General features: G+C 56.5%; 1 protein-coding gene across 1 annotated transcript in view; it reads left to right on the plus strand.

Annotated features, from left to right (window-relative positions):
- The first annotated feature begins 12,244 nt into the window (after positions 1 to 12,244).
- KCNH2 (potassium voltage-gated channel subfamily H member 2) overlaps positions 12,245 to 19,364 on the plus strand; it is a 32,419-nt gene continuing 25,299 nt past the window's right edge. Inside the window, exons 1-2 of the mRNA XM_041002042.1 lie at positions 12,245 to 12,399; positions 15,050 to 15,280. Of these exons, the coding sequence (XP_040857976.1) occupies positions 12,324 to 12,399; positions 15,050 to 15,280 (307 nt within the window). The 5' untranslated portion in view covers positions 12,245 to 12,323. The remainder of the gene's footprint in view (positions 12,400 to 15,049; positions 15,281 to 19,364) is intronic.

The following is a 19,364-nucleotide window of genomic DNA, read 5'->3' on the forward strand; positions in this document are numbered from 1 at the left end:
GGCTGGTTGACATCCAGAGCTCCCTGCTCCAATCATGTTCTCTTACCTTCTTTGCCTCCACAGGGGTCAGACCTGCAATATGTTACACACCGGAATGGGGAAGGTCTGGGCAACAGGTTGCATAAGGCAATCCCCCTCGCCCCCCGCCCCGACACACAATCACTGGTCTGGCCCTGCCAAGGCAACTGCAGGTAGGAGTTGAAGTTCAAGGAATCTATAGTAGGTTCATTTAAAAAATAATTATTTTATTTATTAGAGAGAGAGAGAGAGAGATGTTGGTCTTCCATTCACTTGGTTCACTCTACAAGTGGCCATAAAAGCCAGGGCTGGGCCAGGCCAGGAGCTTCTTCCAGGTCTCCCACACAGGTGTGGGGGCCCACGTGCTTGGCCATCCTCCGCCATTCCCAGGACCATAAGCAGGAAGCTGGAACAAAGTGGAGTTGTCAGGACATTAACTGGTGCCCATATGGGATGCCAAAAGTACAGACAGCGGCTTAAGTTGCTGTGGCACAGTGCCAACCCCATATTTGGACAATCTTAGAAATGGATCTTATTTGCTTTCTTTTTTTTTTAAGATTTATTTATTTTTATTGGAAAGTCAGACATACAGATAGGAAGAAAGGCAGAGAGGAAGATCTTCCGCCCGATCATTCACTCCCCAAGTGACTGTAACGGCTGGTGCTGCGCAAATCTGAAGCCAGGAGCCAGAGCCTCTTCCAGGTCTCCCACATGGGTACAGGGTCCCAAGGCTTTGGGCCATCCTCGACTGCTTTCCCAGGCCACAAGCAGGAAGTTAGATGGGAAGCAGGGCTGCCGAGATTAGAACCGGTACCCACATGGCATCCCGGTGTGTTCAAGGCAAGGAGTTTAGCCTCTAGGTCACTGCGCCGGGCCCTCTTATTTGCTTTTTAAAAAATGTTCATTTGAGAGAAAGAATGAGAGCAAGATAGCTATCACTCATTCACTGACTTACAACTCAAATGCCTGCAACAGCCAAGGCTGGGCCAAGTCGGAAGCCAAGGAGCTGGACGCTCAATCTGCGTCCCCGCATGGCTGCCTGGAGCCTAAGTACGTCATCCGTCATGTACTGCCGGTCAGGGTGTGCAATAGCTGGGAGCCTGGCTTGGTTTGCAGCTGATCTCATGTACTCTGAAGTGAGAGGCAGGGTCCCATCCCAAACAGCATCAACTCTCGCCCCAGACACCCACTTTCTGATTGGGCTTGATGTGGGACAGAGAAGTTAAGGTGTTATTGTGGCTGACTGCTTGGACTGCCAACTGTGTTTTATTGTAATTCCTGAAAAACCAATTTTCAGGCTTTTAAGGTTGTAGCTTAACTAAAAGGAAATGAGTTACATTTTGTTTACTTTTATTTTTTAAGATTTATTCATTTGGGGCCCAGCGCGATAGCATAGTGGTTAAAGTCCTTGCCTTGCACGCGCCGGGATCCCGTATGGGTGCTGGTTCTAATCCCGGAGGCCCCGCTTCCCATCCAGCTCCCTGCTTGTGACCTGGGAAAGCAGTGGAGGACGGCCCAGAGCTTTGGGACCCTGCACCCGCGTGGGAGACCCAGAAGAACTGCTGGCTCCTGGCTTCAGATTGGCTGGGCTCTAGCTGTTGCAGCCACTTGGGGACTGAATCATCGGATGGAAGAACTTCCTTCCTGTCTCTCCTCTCTGTATATCTGCCTTTCCAATAAAAACAAATGAATCTTTAAAAAAAAAAGATTTATTCATTTGCAAGGCAGAGTTACAGAGAGGAATACACATACAGAGCGAGAAAGGGAAGGAGAGCTTTGATTGATTGATTTTTCCATCTGCTGCTGGTTCATACCCGAAATGGTTGCAGTGTTTGGACATGGGGCCAGGCCAAAGCCAGGAGCCAGGAGTTTCCTTCAGGTCTCCCACATGGTTGCAGGGGCCCCAGCACATGGGCCGTCTTCCACTGCTTTCCCCGGGCACATAAGCAGGGAGCTGGGTGGGAAGTGGAGCAGCAGGGCGCGAACTGGCGCCCACATGGGAGGCAGGTGCTGCAGGCGGAGGCTGCTTCTGCTTTGCACCCACCCCAAGAAATTCAACTTTTTTTTTAAACATGTGTGATTTAAAATTTTTTTAAAATATTTATTTTATTTTTATTGGAAAGTCAGATATACAGAGAGGAGAGACAGAGAGGAAGATCTTCTATCCGATGATTCACTCCCCAAGTGACGACAATGGCTGGTGCTGCGCCGACCGAACCCAGGAGCCAGGAACTTCCTCCAGGTCTCCCACATGGGTGCAGGTCCCAAGGTTTTTGGGCCGTCGTTGACTGCATTTCCAGGCCACAAGCAGGAAGCTGGATGGAAGCGGGGCTGTTGGGATTAGAACCGTCACCCATATGGGATCCCAACGCATTCACGGTGAAGACTTCAGCCGCTAGCCCACCACGCTGGGCCCAAGAAACTAAACTTTAAATCGTGGAGTCTCAGCTGGAGAGGGCTTTGGAGATAGTCTGGCTGGAAGCCCAGGCCCTCCCTCCCCGACAGAGGTGGTGTGCCCGCTCCTGGGAAGACCAGCCCAGGTCCAACCCTCCCTGGCCCTAATGAGCACTTTCTGTGGAGAGTAGAGACCACTTCCGTAGAGAGGACGGGTGCCCGCTGCCCTGACCACCTCCTGAATTCCAAGACGGTGGCAACTCTTGCTCATGCTTTCTACCTCGCCCAGAGCCATGACCTTGGGGTCCCTGAGTCAGGAAGGCAAGGCCCTGGGCCTAGGGTGTGTGCTCCGGGGCTGCGCAGGGATGTGGGTGACGGGAGCGGAAGGCGCTGATCTTTATAGCCCAACTCAGGGTTGTTCAGTGTGAGCTGGAAGTGCCCCACCCTCTCCAGTATGAGCAGCTTCCTTCCTGCCTGCTGGCAAGGACTGGGTGGGGAGCAGAGGGAAGGCGGGCAAAGCCAGGAACGGGAAGGGGGCAGCCCTGGCCTGTCGGGAGGAATCCCTCCTCCTCAGGATGTCACCAATGCAGGCTGTGTGTCACAGGCTGGCAGGAAGCGGCGAACTTTGCTCAGCTTCCAGACTGCAAGGTTGGAAGCAGCCTCACCCCAGCGCACCAGCCTCCAAGGTTGCAGAGAAGGAGTTGCAAATCTGTAAGGGGTTGCTGCGTCGGCTCTGGTCACCCTACAGCAGACCTGATCTTTTTCAAGATAGCCACCAGAGGGCAGCAGAGAGCTGAAGAGACGTGCACCAAATCCTGTGATCAGTTACCAGGAAGGGAGCAAAGGCCCAGCAACTGTGTGCTTCTGAGCCCCCACTGGGAGATGGCCCTTTGAAGAAGCCTGAAGCTGCTGCAGGTGGCTGTCTGAGCAGACCACCCCCAAACTGTTGTGCCCTTGTCTGCTTGCAGCTTGGACGACACCGGGTGTGGTGGTTTGAAGATGCAGGGAGTCAGGTTCAGCATACCTGGGTGTGATTTGGTGACTGGGGATGCCTCCCCCTCCATCAATGGGGGTTCCCTGGGCAGAGATCCAGGAGCAGTCCAGTCTGATCGGCCCTCTTCCACAGCTCTCCCTTCTCCCGCGCCTCATGCTCACATGGCCTTATATCCTGAGGGGGATGCAGCAGGGGGCAGGCCTTGCTTACCCTCCCTGCTGGTGACAGGTCACATCCACAGGCCCCACCTCCTAACAGCATCACCCTGGGGGCTAGCATGCTATGTGTTTTGGAGGTCTCAGACACTGAATCTAAAGACAATATGTGTATTTTTCATGTAACTGTGCAAACACAGGCACACACCTTTACATGTAAGCACATATGTGCAGGTATATATAAATCTACACAAAGACATGTGTGTTCTGTGTAACACACGTGTGTATGTATGTACCTCTGTGTATAAGCATATACATAAGTATGTGTGCATCTCTGTGTGGACATGTGCACATGTGCGTACGTATATCTGTGTATCCTGGTGTAAGCACCACCGTGTGTAAACATTTGTGCATGCAGGTGTGCACACATACACGTGTGTGCATCTCTGTAGTCACATCCATGCATATAAGCACGCATGTGCCCAGGGGAGGTGTGTCCTGGACTCTTCTACTGCGCTGTCTCCTTCTCTGGTCCTTGCCCCTCCAAAGCTAATTTAGGTCAAGAACAGCAGTGTGGATGTGAATGTTTCAATCTCCATAGGGCCTAGAAACATCCTTCATTTCTGGGACCCGAGGGCTTTTAGGGTCAGGCTGAGGCGTCCTGAATGGTGACTGTGTTAGTGCCCCGTCTCGGGGTTTGGGAGCCTTGTAGAAGACTCCACACCATCTAGTTGTCAGAACAGACTCTGCCTCTTTCCGTGCTCTGTCCTCCCTCTCCACTCCTGTAGTCTCCAGCTGGCCCAGTTTCCTGGTACGGTTGCTGTGGTACGAGGTCTCTTGGGAACCACAGCCTTGAGCATCAAGTGTGCCCAGCATGGAAACTCTGTAGCCGCCACAGTGGGGGTTGTCTGGACAGAGTCCTTCCCTGCTGCCTCTCAGGTGCCCCTGGAGGGCCCAGGTTGGGGGTGGTGGAGGGAGGTGGCGAGGAATGGCCTCTCCATGCCCTGCTGCCTCTCAGGTGCTCCTGGAGGGCCCAGGTTGGGGGTGGTGGTAGAGAGGAGTAGCCTCTTCCTGCCACTGGTTACTTTGTGGGATGTGGAAATCCTGACCCTCCCAACTCAGGCCGACCCAACATGTACCTGACGTGTCTGCTGCTGCTGTGCCTGAGCTTCCCCGCTTCTGTTTGGTTTCCTGAACTCCAGCCTAGGAATTGCACCCCAGTTCCTAGAGGTGCCTGGATCTGCATGGTGCTCTGCCTCGCAGCTCCAGAAGGGGGAGCTCTTGGGATCTGGACTTTCTCCGGGGACAAAGACCCGCTCTTCCCGTACATTCTGGCGCCTGCTCTGTGACCAGCCTCTGTTGCCATCTTCACCATATGCTCCCCAGTGTTGGACTGGTGATTTCTAGAAGCGCAGGGATGGAACCCTGACCACGGTCTTCAGCACAGACAAATCTTCTCTAAACCTCTTGCCGTATAAAACCTTCCCTTCCCTCCCTGTCTTGAAACATTCTCTCCCCATTCAGAAGTTAAGCACTCATGGGCAGCTGACACCTGACTTAGGATCCAGTATGATGTGGCTTCTCTTGTCGCTCGCTGTTACTTGTATTTGACTTCTCTGGTATCATCTTTCGTGGTGTGTAAATGCTGTGTTTTCCCAACTAGTTGCAAAGTTAGTAAGACCAGGTGCTGGATTATTGGCCTCTTAATTCCCTGGGACCCCTGCGTGGTGTGGAACACATAGAAAGTGCTGGGTAATTGTTTAGGAATATGGAGATGAATGAGGGGAGACTTTGAGGGGTCTGAATTCTCTTCTCTGGACCTTGTGTTGGCTGTTTCAGTTAGCTGATGACTGAGTAACTCCATTCAGGAGCTGAAGCTAGTGTTGGGTTGGCATTGCCATTCTCAAGCCATACCCCTCCAGGGTTGGGATAGGTTCTGAGTTCTGCCTGATTTTAGCAGAATAGATGGAGCATATTCTGGAAAGCCAACATAGCCAGGAATGATGAGACCTGACCTTGGATCCAGCTCCATTTCCAACTTGCGACATAACCTTCCTGAGGAGTCTCTGTTTTCTCATGTGAAATGTGTGTTTCTTTTGGCTCTCCTATGCTGTAAAGTACCAGAAACTTCTCTTGGAAACCCAAGAGTTACAGAAGTAAGCATGAGAGATCAATTCATGTTTTTTTCCCAATAGTAGTGGGGTTGGGAGAGGGGAGACGTGAAGGACAACGGCACATCGAGGATGCCTGGGAGACCTTGTGCTTCTTGGCCCCAGCAGGTGAAGCCAGTTCCTGTGCATTATGAGCTGCCTCTTCGCATTGCTGTTTTCATGGCTTGGGGTTGCTGTTTAGAGGACCCCAGTGTTCACCTGGACTGCCCTCCCTGATTTGCTGCTGAACTTGGCACAAGCAGCTTTCAGCACCTTGGACAGAGACAGAGCTCCAGCCAGGCTGGAGGAGTTGAGCAGCCAAGAAAGTTTGGGCTCTCCTCCCACGCCAGCTTCCCTGGTGGGGTAGCTCAACACATGGCATGTGCCTTCATATTTTTTTTTTTAGTACTCCCAAATAAACTCTTATAATTTTCAAAACACTGCACTTGTTCTGCAAACTCTGAGGGCATTCTGAAACAACAAAAACCAACCTATTTCCCAGAACACTGATAGGCACCTATTATGTGCTTACTCAATATATTGAGAAAGGAATACATGTGGATTTAGCCATAAGACAAGTGTCCTAACCTCTTTATAACCAGAATCTTTCTTCCTGCCAGTTTCTCCTATATGATCGCTCTAGATCTTCTATCGCGCTCTAAGCTCTGAAGTGTCACTTGAAGCAGCCACTTATGCCCGAGGGCCAAATCCTAAATCAAAGGCACAGATGACTTTCAGTTCTCAGGCAGGGGAAGCTTAAACTGGCTCCCTCTGTCACTTGGTTGTCAGTTTGGGTTGGCGGGAGCACCTACACCTAACTCTTATATTGGAATATTGATTTATGCAGCTGTTCCTCCCCCTCTGCCTGGAAAATCCCTTACCATACGGGAAGGCCCCACTCTTCGCCCTGGGAAACCTCAGCACGCTCAGAGTGTGCCCTCCCTTTGAACTCTCCTGCATGTGTCATCACTGGTACTAGATGGTGTTCATGACTGTGCCCATTTGTTCTCTCTCTCCAGTTAGCTCATGCACTCTGGTGGGCGGAGGCCATGTCATATGTTTATTCCCGGCAGACCCTGCAGTGACAAGTGCACAGCAGGTGGGCTCGGACACTGATCTGTCTTGGGGTTTCCCTGTCTGTCCTTAAGAGTCTCCCACTTTACTTATTTTTAGTCTGAAAGAAGTGTGTAGGGTGGGCCATGGTGCTATTTGTGGAGTAACCATTGGCCCCAAGGGCAGCTGGAAGGAGAGATCAGAGGCAGCAGGTGGAGGTGAAGCTGGAGATTGAGGGGGAAATGGAAGAACTGCACATGGGTGGGGACTGTGGTGGTGCAGAATTAAAAACACCTGAGGTGGACGGGATCTCAGAGGCCAGCTGTATGATCTCATTTTCAAGGTAAAAAAATGATATTTAATGATACTCTACATATCACTAAACATTCACAATATTGTACATTAATACATAATAAATGTCTGGTCCCTCTATTGATTCTGATGTGGTTCGAAACTTTGACCTCTCTCTGTTGGACTGTTGCTTTGTGTGACAGGTTATGTTTTCCAATGTGGTCACACAAACATATCCTACCACACAGGTGCTATTCTTCAAATATGGTCATTCACTGACAGATGGGGTCTATATTTTTTAGGAGGAAGCAAGAGAAAGAGCGAGAGAGAGAGAAGCTCCCATATACCAATTCATTCCCGAAATGCCTGCATGAGGTGTGACTAGGCCAGGCTGAAGCTGGGGGTCAGGAACTCCATCCAGATTTCCCACATGGGCGGGGGGCAGAAATGAAATTACTTGAGCTATCACCATTGCCTCCCAGGGTCTGCATTAACAGGAAGCTAGAGTCAGGAGCTAGAGCTTGGTCTTGAACCCCAGTTATATCTTAAGACTTAGCCACTAGGCTAAATGCCTGGCTCTTAAATTTTTTTATGAGACAAAGAGAGAAAAGGATAGCAAGGCTGAGTTATTAGAATGGATACAGCTGCTCCTTCCCAGCCCTCTCTTGGGGCACTCACCCTTGGAACCCAGCCATCCCAGCGTGGGGAAGCCAGGCATCCACAAAGAAAAGCTTCATGGAGAGGTCTGGTCCAGCCCTAGTGGAGGTTGCAGTTAACGGCATCAGTCATCAAATGTGAGTGAATGAGCTTTCCTAATGTGCACTGAGGCATAGAGAAGCAGGCCCAAGTGAACCTGCCTGAATTTCAGGCTTGTGAACAAAATAAATGACATCATTGACTTAAGCCATTGGGTTTGAGAATGGCTGTTATCCAGCAGGAGTTGACTAGACCACTTCCTAGGGGCTTCAGCTTCTCTTAAGTACTCATACATGTTTCATTATTTCAAGAAGCTGTTCTTAAACTCTCAGCATACGCTAAGACCTGGATGCAATTTCTACACTGATGCTGAGTGCATTCCAGTGGCCACCACTCTCCCTGCAGCGTGTCTCGCTGGTGGACTCTCCAGTCTTCTGAGAATGGCACCAGCCTGCTGCCCCACTTCCCCAGATCAAACCGCCACTCCCCAGTCTGTGTGTGTATGCCTTTGTTCATGGTGTCCCTTTTGTTTGCAGTACCTCTGCCTTGTCCCATCTTGACCTTCAAGGACCTGTTCCGAACTCTCCTGCTCTAGCAAGGCCTTCTTGGGCTCATCCTGGTGAAATGAACCAACACCTCCTTATAATCTCACAGTGTAGTTTCTGCCCACCCACAGCCTCTTTCAATTCTTGCCAGACTGTGATTCCTTTGGGAGAGGGGTCCTGGTTTTTCCCCCAGCACCCCCAAGCATTTGGCACATGGAGCAGTCCATAAAAGGTTCCCAGGAAACATTTGTAGACATGACTCATAATAGAGCTAGCACTAGGCTAGCTTTAGGGTTTCTGGGCCCAGTGCAATGGCTCAGTTGGCTAACTCTCCCCTTGCAAGCACTGGGATCTCATACGGGTACTGGTTCGTTTCCTGACTGCTCCACTTCCCATCCAGTTCCCTGCTTGTGGATTGGGAAAACAATAGAGACCAGCCCAAAGCCTTGGGACCCTGTACCCAAGTGGGAGATCCAGAAGAAGCTCCTGACTCTTGGCTTTGGATCGGCTCAGCTCCAGCCACTTGGGGAGTGAACCAGCAGGTGGAGGATCTTTCTGTGTCCCCTTCTCTCTGCATGTCCAATAAAAAGAAATCAGTCTTCAGCAGTTAGGGCTCCGGAGTCCTGGTCTCCAGTACCTTGCCAGCGTCCTCTGGCCACACCAAGGCAGGCATCATGTCTCACTGGTGATGGGGGAAGGCCGTGAAGCAGGTCAGTACAAGATAGAACTGCTGGTTGTTGAGTTACAGATGGCAGTGGGTAAAGGGAAGCCTGGGTGTTAATTTGAGATGAGTCTGTTTTTCCTTCCAGTAAGCCCTGGGCACCCATCTGGAAGGGAACCTCTCCCTTCCCTGTATTCTCATGGCCCCCTCCAGCTCATGGTGGAGGTCATTTCTGTTCTGAGGGCCCAGCTGCATGGAAAAGCAAAGCCCCACGGCACAGTCTGAGCATCTCCTTAGGCCCCCGGGGGCCACTGCAGAAGTCCTTCCCAGCACAGTTCCTCCACAAGCTGTCTCCCCTGTGCCATCTGGTTGCAACTGCTACCCGTTCCCCTGTGAGTGTCACCTGCTCTCCTGGGCTCCCTTTGGGCTGTCTGGCTGGCCTGCTCTTCGGAGCCTACCAGCAGGGGCAGGCTACCATTGCTGTTTTTGGTTTTCCCTCCCAGTATGCTCTGGCTCAGACCCCCCTTGGGCTGGGCAGAAGCAGAGGTGGGGGGGTGGGGGAAAGCATGTTTTCTGTAGATTCTTCTCCCTAAATTATCTCTTCCTGGGAGCTGTGTGTTTCCTCTGCCCTCAGACACTGGCAGGGTTGAAGACAATTCTTCTGAGGAATTGTCCCTGAAAATGGCTCCTGTAGCCGGAGATGAAGTTGATCTATTCCTTTGGGATGCTCAACGATTTCCTGTCAGAATCGAGGTTGGGGATTTTTCTTTTTGTCCCAGATTTGGGGGTGGCAGAGATGCGATATTGGTGGCTGGGGAGGGAGGTTTGTCTCTTTTCAGCGCATCTGCTGTCCCTCTTGGTGCCTGGCACCTGCAGCACCAGGATGGAGGCCAGCGGAAAGCTTGTCCCGTGTCTCTCAATCCTTGAGTGTTGGGCTGGATGAGTGGGACTGCCTTCTTGCCTTGTCTGGACCTCCCAGGAAGTCTGAAATCTGGACTTGGCTTTGACTTCTGAGTGTGTATGCACAGCTCTCTCCCTTTCCTTAGCTCAAAGGCTCTGCGCCTTCTCTTCCTGGAGGGACAACTCTCCCACAGCTAGGTACTGGCACGGAAGAACCATGGACCAGGGCAGACCAGGAGAGCTCCAGCCAGCCAGGGCCTGACTCTCCCCTCCTTGGGCCTGCAGAGAAGTTCTTGCTTGTTCTCTTTAACCCCAGCCTGGAGGGGAAAGTTATTGCGAGCGTACATGAACCCCCCCTGGTCTTTGGGCAGCAACCCAGCAGCCAGGGGGTGGCTGTGAGGAGGAACTGGGCCTGTTGTGAACCCAGATCTGTGTCTCTAAGGAGGGGAAGCCCTGGCCCCGAGGGCCCTGGGCAACCTGGGGCCGAGGAAGGGAGCTGCTGGACTGGTGAGGGCCTAATGGATGACTGTACAGGCAGGAGCCGCTGGACGTTTTTAGCATCAGCTGGTGGAGCTCCTTCTCTCCCACCGGCTGGCTGCCTCCCTGAGTCACTGCCCACCCACCAGCAAATAAAAGAGTATCATCTGCTGTCCAGTGGCCGCGTCTGGCCTCTGGGTTTGCAGCCCCTCGCTCCCCAGTGGTAGGTGAGAGTCTGGGGAGGGTGGATCCACCTCAATCTCCCCTTTTTCCCCCTCTCTGTGTGTCCTGCTCCTTCCATACTCCTGCCTTTCCAGCCTTTGTTCCTCCCCTCCCCCTACTTCCCATGATGGCTGTCCTGGTGACAAGCCCCAGTCCCTGGCTCCGGGGACAGAGGCAGCTGCAAGCCCTCAGGAGCCCCCACATGGCCCCATCCATCTAAGACAGGCCTCTGATCCGGGCTGCAGGGGAGGGAACCCAGGCCGGGCTAAGCTGCTCAGCTGTCAACACTCACTTCCTTCTGTACCCTGCGCCTTCCACGGCCCCGCCAGGCTCGCTCGCACCCCCAGAGACCCTCACTCAGACCCAGGCAGGCGGTGGGCAGACACCCTGCCTGCCCTTGAGAGCATCCTCAGGCCTCCTTGCCTAAATAAGGGAGCTGCAGCTGGAGCCAGCCAGCTGGCCGGGGGGAGGGGCCTGCGGCTAGGCCAGGGTTTTCCGAGGGGCTGGGCCGGCCGAGGCCTCCGCCACCGCTGCCGCCGCCGCGCCGCAGGGCCCCGCGCCCTCGGATTGGACCGGCGAGGCTGGCCCCGCGCTGCAGGGGGAGGACGGGCTTGTCGGGGATCCCCTGGTTGGAACCTCGCGCTCCGAGGCCTCTCTTTGATCCCGGCAGCTAGGAGGCTGTCAGAATGTCCCTGGCTGTGCGCGCCCCCCACAGAGAGCCCCAGTATTTCCACAGAGCTGTGTGTGTGTGTGTGTGTGTGTGTGTGTGTGTGTGTGTGTTGGGGGACGTGCCCTGCTGTCACCCACCCTTTTCTCAAATCTCTACTGGCCTGGGGCCTCCAGATGATTGCCTTCTGTTCTCTTCCCAGGTCCCCCTCCCCCGACCTTGGCTCGTCTTCCTGGGGCCTAGGCCTCGCCCCGGGCACCCAACGCGGGGACTGAGCTCATGGCGAGTGTACCAAGCCTGTGCTTGGCATGGCGAGGAACCAGGGCACGAGGGGCCGTCCCTCTCTCTTGAAATCGGGTTCCTCAGCCCCCGGTCTGCAGTGGGAGCGGAATCCGCATCCCCTGCTCTCTGGGTCCCTCCAAGCCCACCGTGGCACCTGTCCTCACGGTTCCCCTACTTCAGGGTCCCTTCCCCCTCTCCGGGGCTATCCGGTCCCGGGGGCTCCCGGGCAGAGCGAGGGGCTGGGGTTGGGGGAGCTCTCGGAGCGGCTCAGCCAATGGGAAGGGCGGGCGCGCGCGTGGATCGGGGGGTGGCGGAGAGGGCGGCGCTGCGGGCGCGCGGCTGGCGGGAGGGGGACCGGGAGGCGGGGGCCGGAGCCGGAGGGGCGCGCGCCGCATTAACCCCTCCGCGGCCGGGCCGAGCCGCAGGCGCTGCCCGAGCCGCGGGCGCCGGAGCGGCTGTCGGCGCGGCGGCGAGCGGGCGGGCGGGCGCCGGGAGCCGGGCGCTCGGACGGGCACAGAGCGCAGCGCGTGGACGCGGCGGAGCCGGGGCCCGCGGCTCGGCTGTGGCCGACAGACAGGTGTGCGGGCGGCCCGAGCTCAGGCGGCTCCAGGCCGGGCCTGCGGTCCGGAGCCGGGAGCCAGGAGCCGGGCACCGAGCGGAGACCCCGCGCCCGCAGTCCAGCCCCGGCCCCGCCCGTGTTCAGCTTGGCCCTGTTGGGGTGCGGAGACCACGGCCGGGCCGGGCCACCCGAAGACTAGTGCTGGGCCGGGCCGGGCTGGGGTGGGTGGGGGCCCGCCCGGCCCGCCCATGGGCTCAGGATGCCGGTGCGGAGGGGCCACGTCGCGCCGCAGAACACCTTCCTGGACACCATCATTCGCAAGTTTGAGGGCCAGAGTGAGTGGGGGAGGGGGCATGTCGGGGAGGGGGCTCCGAGGGCGGGCCGAGCTCTTTGCGAGTGTGGTTGGGGGGGCGTGCCTGGGCCGTGTGCACTGCTCAGTGCGAGTCGGTGGGGGCTGGTGGGCCCCGGGACTGTTCAGGGGCTGCCAGGGCAAGGTTTGGTGCTGGCCGCTTGTGGTGGTGGGGTGGTGGGCGGCTGGGGGCCGGGGCATCTGGTATTGGGGCCGGGAGTGGGAGGCTCTGCTCTGATTTTGGGGATGGGGATGGGGAGGGGGTGGGTTGGCAATGTGCAGCCCTGGGTGCTTGGATGTGGCTGGGGCTATGCTTGTGTGTGTTTGAGAAGGTCTAGGACCCCCAGCTGAAGGACTCTAAGAGTACAGTGAGGTTCTGATCTCCACCTGATTGCATGGGAGTGACGGAAAGCCAGGGATGGGGGGGGTCAGTGCCTAATCTCCTGAGCATGTGTGAGTGTGTGGCATATATTTGACCCTCAACCCATGTGTCACTCCTGATTGTCACCCTGTCTGGACAGTGGGGAGGTGTCTTTGATGAGGTTACAAGACTGTGGGGCCCTGAGCTGGGAGAGTGGCCTGTGGCTACAGGGGACAGGTGCACCCATGTGGAGACCACAGCACCCCTCCTGCCGGCCCGGCAGGAGAGGCTTCCAGAAGCGCTCCAGGCTTAGGTGAACCTTGTGGGTATTTATGAACCTGCCCCCCGTGGCATGTGCCATGGTGGCTGTGGCTGCCAAAGGCCACGGGAGTGGAGAAAGGGTGACATTCTTTGCCCATGACCCTGTGAGCACAGGACAATGTGTGCTTGTAACTGTGGTGGTGGGAGGGCTGGGTCACAGCGTTGTGTGAGGAACAGAATGATCCAGAGGGGGTGGAGAAGACAGACCTGGGAGTGGGCAGACGGAGGGGGGGTGCTTTCCTTCCTGAAGGCTGTGTAGGCACAGGGAAGAACCAGGGCTGGGGTCCAGGGGGTCTGCCTTCTCATGCCCCCTACGCCAGTGGCTGCCCTGTGACCTTGGTGAGCTCTCCTCTCTGCGTCTCAGTTTACATATCTGAAGGAAGAGGAGGGCCCCAGAGCCCTTTAAGGTCCCTTCTACTTTGATATTCCGGGGTCTCAGGGAAGGGGGTGCTGGGGGTGGGGTGGGGCCTGGCTTGCATTCCAGGAAACTTACTCTTCTCTCCCTGGCCTGGGAGTGGGGACCAGGGCTGGTTTGTCCATCTCTGAATCTGGGGTGTATGGCTGGTACTCTGCACTGCCTCAGGCTGAGTCAGAGATGGAGGCAGAATTTAGGGGCTCTTCCTGGGACGGGAAGCCAACTCTCAGGGTTGATGATTACATGGAAATTTTGGGGGGAGTCTTCAGAACAGACCCCAAAATGACCACATCCCCAAAGGTAACTTTCTTGAAGCCAAGGGGAATGGAGGAGGAGGCTAAACCGGGATGGTGGGGCCTGTCTTGGGATGTCACTGCTGCAGCAGCCTGGTCCCTGTCCATGGGACTGCCCACGGCTGCAGCCTATGGCTGCTGAGGAGCTCCAACAGCCACCGAAAGCCCCAGCATCAGAGGCCAGAGTGGCCGGAAACTTGTGTTTATAGAAAGCTCTTCTCCCTGGAGCATCTTGTCTGGCAGAGCTGAGGCTGTTGCCTGTCTGCTGCTCACCTGCCAACCTGGCTCCGGGGGCAGGCGAGCAGCGGCTGAGCCAAGTCCAACCAAAGTGGGTCCTTGTCCTGGATGAGGCACATGGAGGAAGGCTTCCCATCCCATGCAGAGGCTCCTCTGCCGGCCTGTTTTCTCCTGAGTGGGCCAGTGACCCAGTCTCCAGGTATTTTGAGGGTGGGAGCTGCAGATTCCAGGCCTGACTCCCTATGACCTTGGGTTTCTGTGACCCACAGCTATTATTCCTCTGCCTGGCTAAGTTCACAAGCTGGTTCTGGCGTGTGTAAGCTTCGAGACATAGGCACGGTGAACTTTAGCTTCAGTTTGTTCATCTATGACATGAGGAAAATGCCACCTATCTCATGGGGCTGTCAGTGTATCTGAGCCAAAGCAGGTGCTCATCCTGTCCCTCATCCTCTTGGCCGGCTTCATTGCCCTGCCCCTGACCGCCCCTGGAGCAGGTGCCCAAGTCCCAGCAGGCTCCGAGAACATACAGGGGGTGGGGAGTGATTTCCTAGGTCGGTTCGGGGTTGTGGATGTGGGGGCTTAAGGAATGACCCGGGAAGTGCCCGGGTCTAGAGAGAAGGGCCGGTGTAAAGGCAAGGCTAGGCAAGGCTAGCCGCCATCGCTGCCCTCCCTTTCCAGGCCCAGTGTTTATCCCTCCTCCGCGGCTGCTGACACGCGTTGCCGACACCCGCCCGGGCTGCCCTGGGCCCGGGCGTGGAGGGGACGACGGCTGCTGGCAGCCTGCCCGTGGTGGAGGATGCTGGGGGTACGGGATGGGGGAAGCGAGGGGGCCAGGCACCTGTGTGGGGCACAGCTGCGTTCGCCCCCTGCTGGGGACCCCGTGTGCTCCCCGCAGCCAGGGAGTTCCCGGACGGATGGAGTTGGTGAAGAGGGAACTCGGGAAAGGGCTGGGAGCCCCCGGTGGCTCGGGTCCGGGTTCACGTGCCGGTTCGTCCCCGCCCCCCCTCAGGCCGCAAGTTCATCATCGCGAACGCTCGGGTGGAGAACTGCGCTGTCATCTACTGCAACGACGGCTTCTGCGAGCTGTGCGGCTACTCGCGAGCCGAGGTGATGCAGAGGCCCTGCACCTGCGACTTCCTGCACGGGCCGCGCACGCAGCGCCGCGCCGCCGCGCAGATCGCGCAGGCCCTGCTGGGCGCCGAGGAGCGCAAAGTGGAGATCGCCTTTTACCGGAAGGATGGTAGGCGGGGCCGGGGCGGGGCCACGCCGAGGGGGCGGGGCTCGGGAGGCAGGTGGGGCTGGGAGCTGGGGGGGGTCTCAGGAGACAGGTGGGGCTGGGAGCTGGGGGCTCGGGTCGGGGCGGGTGGAGAACGGCAGGTTCAAGGGTGGCAGGAACCCAGTCGGAAAGTTGCCGTTTGCCGAGGGAGAGGCGCGATCTGGGTCTCTTTACCTCATTCACTTTTGGTGGGGTAGTTTCAGGGTGGCTCATGGGGTGCTTGAGCGAATGGTTCTTTCCTCCCTGGGTAGGTGTGTGCACGTAGAGCTGGGAGGCTGAAGTTTGATCAGGCTGGAGGGACTAGGTTGGGGGGATGGGCTCTGACCTCCGGACAGAGGACTCTATCTACCCTAGGGCAAGTCCCTGGGGGAGTCTGGCTTGCCGACTTGAACTGCACCTGCGAGGAGTATATTCCTCTCCGCACAATCTCCGTTCCCTTTGTCTCATCTATTGGGTCTCCCCCCTGTCCCGGCCCCGCCCCCATATCCTACACCAGGTGTCTCTGCTCAGCCGCCGCCTCCCAGCCCAGCTGCTCTGGGCTTCCGGAGAGCGGATAAACACAACGTAGGCGGGGCTGCTTCCACACCCCGCCTGCCCTGTTGGGGTGGGTCCTGCTCCGCGAGAGCCTAGCATCCGGGCCCTGGGACTGTCCCTGCAGACAACACACGGTCGGTGAGGAGGCTGGGACTGTCCCACACCTGCTACCCCCTAGTGTGGGTTCCCGTGAGCCAGACATGGAGATGGAGCCTTCTGCAGCACAGATGAGGGTCCTGCTCTCAGGGAGCTCGGTGGCTTCATACTGGCTTCCTGCTGGACAAGAGAAGCAGCGAGTCCCCAGGGATCCCTGCCATATTTGCTCGGGGGTGGCTGAGGCCACCCTGTAAAGGCTCCCACCCTCCCTGGAGCTGCTGCCCTTGCATCCTTGGACAGTGCTAGGGGCATGTTTGCTGTGGCCCCGACACTGAGGATCTGCTGAGACCACCCCGTAAAGGCTCCTGCCCTCCCTAGGCCTGCTGCTGCAAGTGTGCTGCCCATGGCATCCCTGGACAGTGCAAGGGGCGTGGTCGCTGTTGGCCCTGAGGCTGAGGGTCTGCTCATTGCCCTTCCTAGACTTGCTGCTGCAGGTATGCAGCCCTGGCATCCCTGGGTAGTGCTAGGGGTGTGGTCACTGTGGCCCCGAGGCTGAGGGTCTTCTGAGGCCACCCTGTAAAGGCTCCTGCACTCCCTAGGCTTGCTGCCCTGGCATCCCTGGACAGCAAGGGGCATGGTCACTGTGACCCCGAGGGGAGGGTCTGTTGTCACACATCAGGACTGTGCGTGGCAGGGGCTGTGTGACCAGATGCAGAAGATAGCAGGCAGTTTCCAGGTACTGGATGCCGGGCTGAATGTTTCGCTTACCTTATCTCCTGCATCTTCACAACGCTCTGAGGTAGACACTATTTTTGTCTCCCTTTTAAGGAGGAGGAGACTAAAGTTCAGAGAAATTAAGCAACTTCTCCCAAGATGCACAGCTGGCAAGTGGCAGAGCTAGGAATGGAACTTGTGCTTGTCACTTCTGCTTTATTCTCCTGTCATATTGAACATGTCATCTGAGAGTTGTAGGCAGTTCTATCTGTATGTTACTTAGGGTGAAATTTTAGAGATTTATTTATTTGAATGGAGAGTTGAGAGAGAGCGGTATCTTCCATCTGCTGGTTCATCCCCTAACTGGCTGCAGTGGTGGGGCTGAGGAATTGCAACCAGCTTTCCCATGTCCGAGTCATGTTGAAGGTCCGAGTCCTTGAACCATCTTCTGCTGCTTTCCAAGGCGCATTGGTAGGGAGCTGGATAGGAAGTAGACAGCTAAGACTTGAACCAGTGCCCATATGGGGTGATGATATTGCAGGTGCTGCCTCAGCCCATGACACCACAACACCAACCCCTGGAGTCTATTTTAAAATCTTGCTAACCACTGGCACAGTATAAAGAATGAACCCATGAGTCGTGGGTTCAAGTTTTAACGCTGGAAGTGGTACAGGAATAGGCGGATGACTTCCCTGAGCCGAGTTTCCTGAGGCAGTGTGTTTCGCTTGGGAGCCACACTGGACGCTGGCCTTTTCAGCAAGTGCTCACAGCAGGCTTTTCCTTGCCCAGACTGGTGCGTGCCAGGCCTGCTGTGACCAGGGGGCATGAGGGCCTGAGTGCTTCTGTCTGTGGCTGCAGTGTGCGAGTGTCCTCCCTGGTAAAGCCAGCCCCTCCCTCCAGGCATAGCCTGAATCCTTTGGGAGTCGTTGGCCACAGGCTGCTTCTGCAGAGCTTCTGTCCAGCCCCCTTGAGTTGCAGTTGGAGAAACTGGGTGACTGCGGTCTGGTTACTAGCAAACCAGTGGAGGGAGTGGGACTAGAACCTAGGTCCTTGACCCAAGTTCAAGTTCTTTCCTCTGTGCAGGTGAGTCTTTCAAATGGGGCTGTGACCCAGAAAACCCTATGCCAGCACGTCTGCCTACTGCCTTTACTTTCCCCTAGTTTCCATGGAGTCAGATATCTCCTGTTGGCCGGCAAGCTGGCCCTGGCCCTAGGTGACCAGAGGCCCATCTGTCCTGGCATTTAGGCTTGGGCTGATGCTGGCAAAGTCTTCCTGCTGCCCTCCCCCCCACAACCCACCCCAACATCGAGTCAAAGATGGCAGCTTCTACCTTGCTTTGTTTTGAAACGTTCAGTCCCTTGTATGCCCCATGGTCTGACCTGGGCAGTGTGCACATGCTTGTATAGAGGCCAAGCAGGGAGGCAGAGAGGGGAGGAATGTGGGTGCCACCTCTTGTTTTTGTCTAGGCCATCCTCAGGTTCTTTGCTTGGGCCAACCCCCTGAGAGTGGGTCTCTGGACTGCCGCCCCAGGGAGATGGGGGGCTGGGCAGGAGAAGGCAAGGCTTTTTTCTGGCAGGCACGGCAGGAGACAGCTGTGCTGTGTCGGGGCCTCTAGCCCGGCTCTGTGCAGTCTCAGGGCCTGGAGCCAGACAGCCCTGTTACTTAGCTAGTTGCTGGGACTGCTGGGAGCAGGGGTGGCTAGACCGGGAGAGTGTGGTTGGAGAGCCACATGCTATGTTGGAGTTCACCAGCTTGTACTGTTGGCCCTGAAGTAGACCCAGGATTCAGATGAAACCAGGAGGACAAGCCCTGTGGGGAGGGGCCAGCAGGCAGCGGCATCCCCGGAGAGGCTCCTCCTGCAGCTGGTTCAGGCTTGGTACATACTCATGCTGCCGAGCTGGAGGAGTTGCTGCCCCTCTTCCGCTGTCCCCCATGGAGGTGCCCTCTTGCCATGCCTTGCATGCTCTGTTCTTTGCTCCCCACTTGTCTGCCGTGCCCCACCCCCGAGGCTCTTCTGCCTCCCCACATCTCGGCTTCCTCCCCACATCTCGAACTCCGTGCCTGTATGCCTCTCCTTGTGCCTATGACCTCCTTCTCTCAATGTCAATGTCTCTTCAGGACCCCAGAGCCTTCCTCCTGCTTCACTTTCTGTCCGGCTCCCCATGCGTCTGACAGTCCTGGCCGGAGTCCCTGGGAGCTGTGTGTGGGTGGGGAGGGGGGTGTCTCTGGAAGAGTCTGTTGGCTTCTCCACTCCAGCTGCAGGCCGGTTGTCATGGTAACGGGGTCAGAGGGTCCTACAGCAACAGCTGATGCTGTCGGGGTGAGGTGGGGAGAGGGGCAGGGGTGCAGACCTGTGGTTCAGGCCTGCTGCCTTGAGTGTTGGGTCCCCTGGCCTTGACCCCAGCCTCCCAGGTGCTCACCCAGGCACGGCCACCAGCAGCCTCGCTTCTGAAGCCTCCTGTACTCCTGCAGCCATCTCTCATGGCCGTCCTCCTCACCTTCCCCAGCTCTTCTCGGGCCCTTCAGTCAGAGGACTGCTCTATCGCTGCGTGTCCTTCCTGCATCAAGACTGCTCCTCTTGGACCTGTCCCTTCCCTTCTCTCAGGTTCCCCCTCTGTCTGAGTTGACGATAAATGAAACTTTTCTTCAAGTGGACACCTTGAGGTTGGGAAGGCAGAGGGGCAGTGGGAGGGCAGGGATTGGT

This window comes from Ochotona curzoniae, unplaced genomic scaffold, assembly GCF_017591425.1.
Source record: "Ochotona curzoniae isolate NIBS_2020 unplaced genomic scaffold, NIBS_Ocur_1.0 scaffold_2476, whole genome shotgun sequence".
NCBI classification, from domain to species: Eukaryota; Metazoa; Chordata; class Mammalia; order Lagomorpha; family Ochotonidae; genus Ochotona; species Ochotona curzoniae.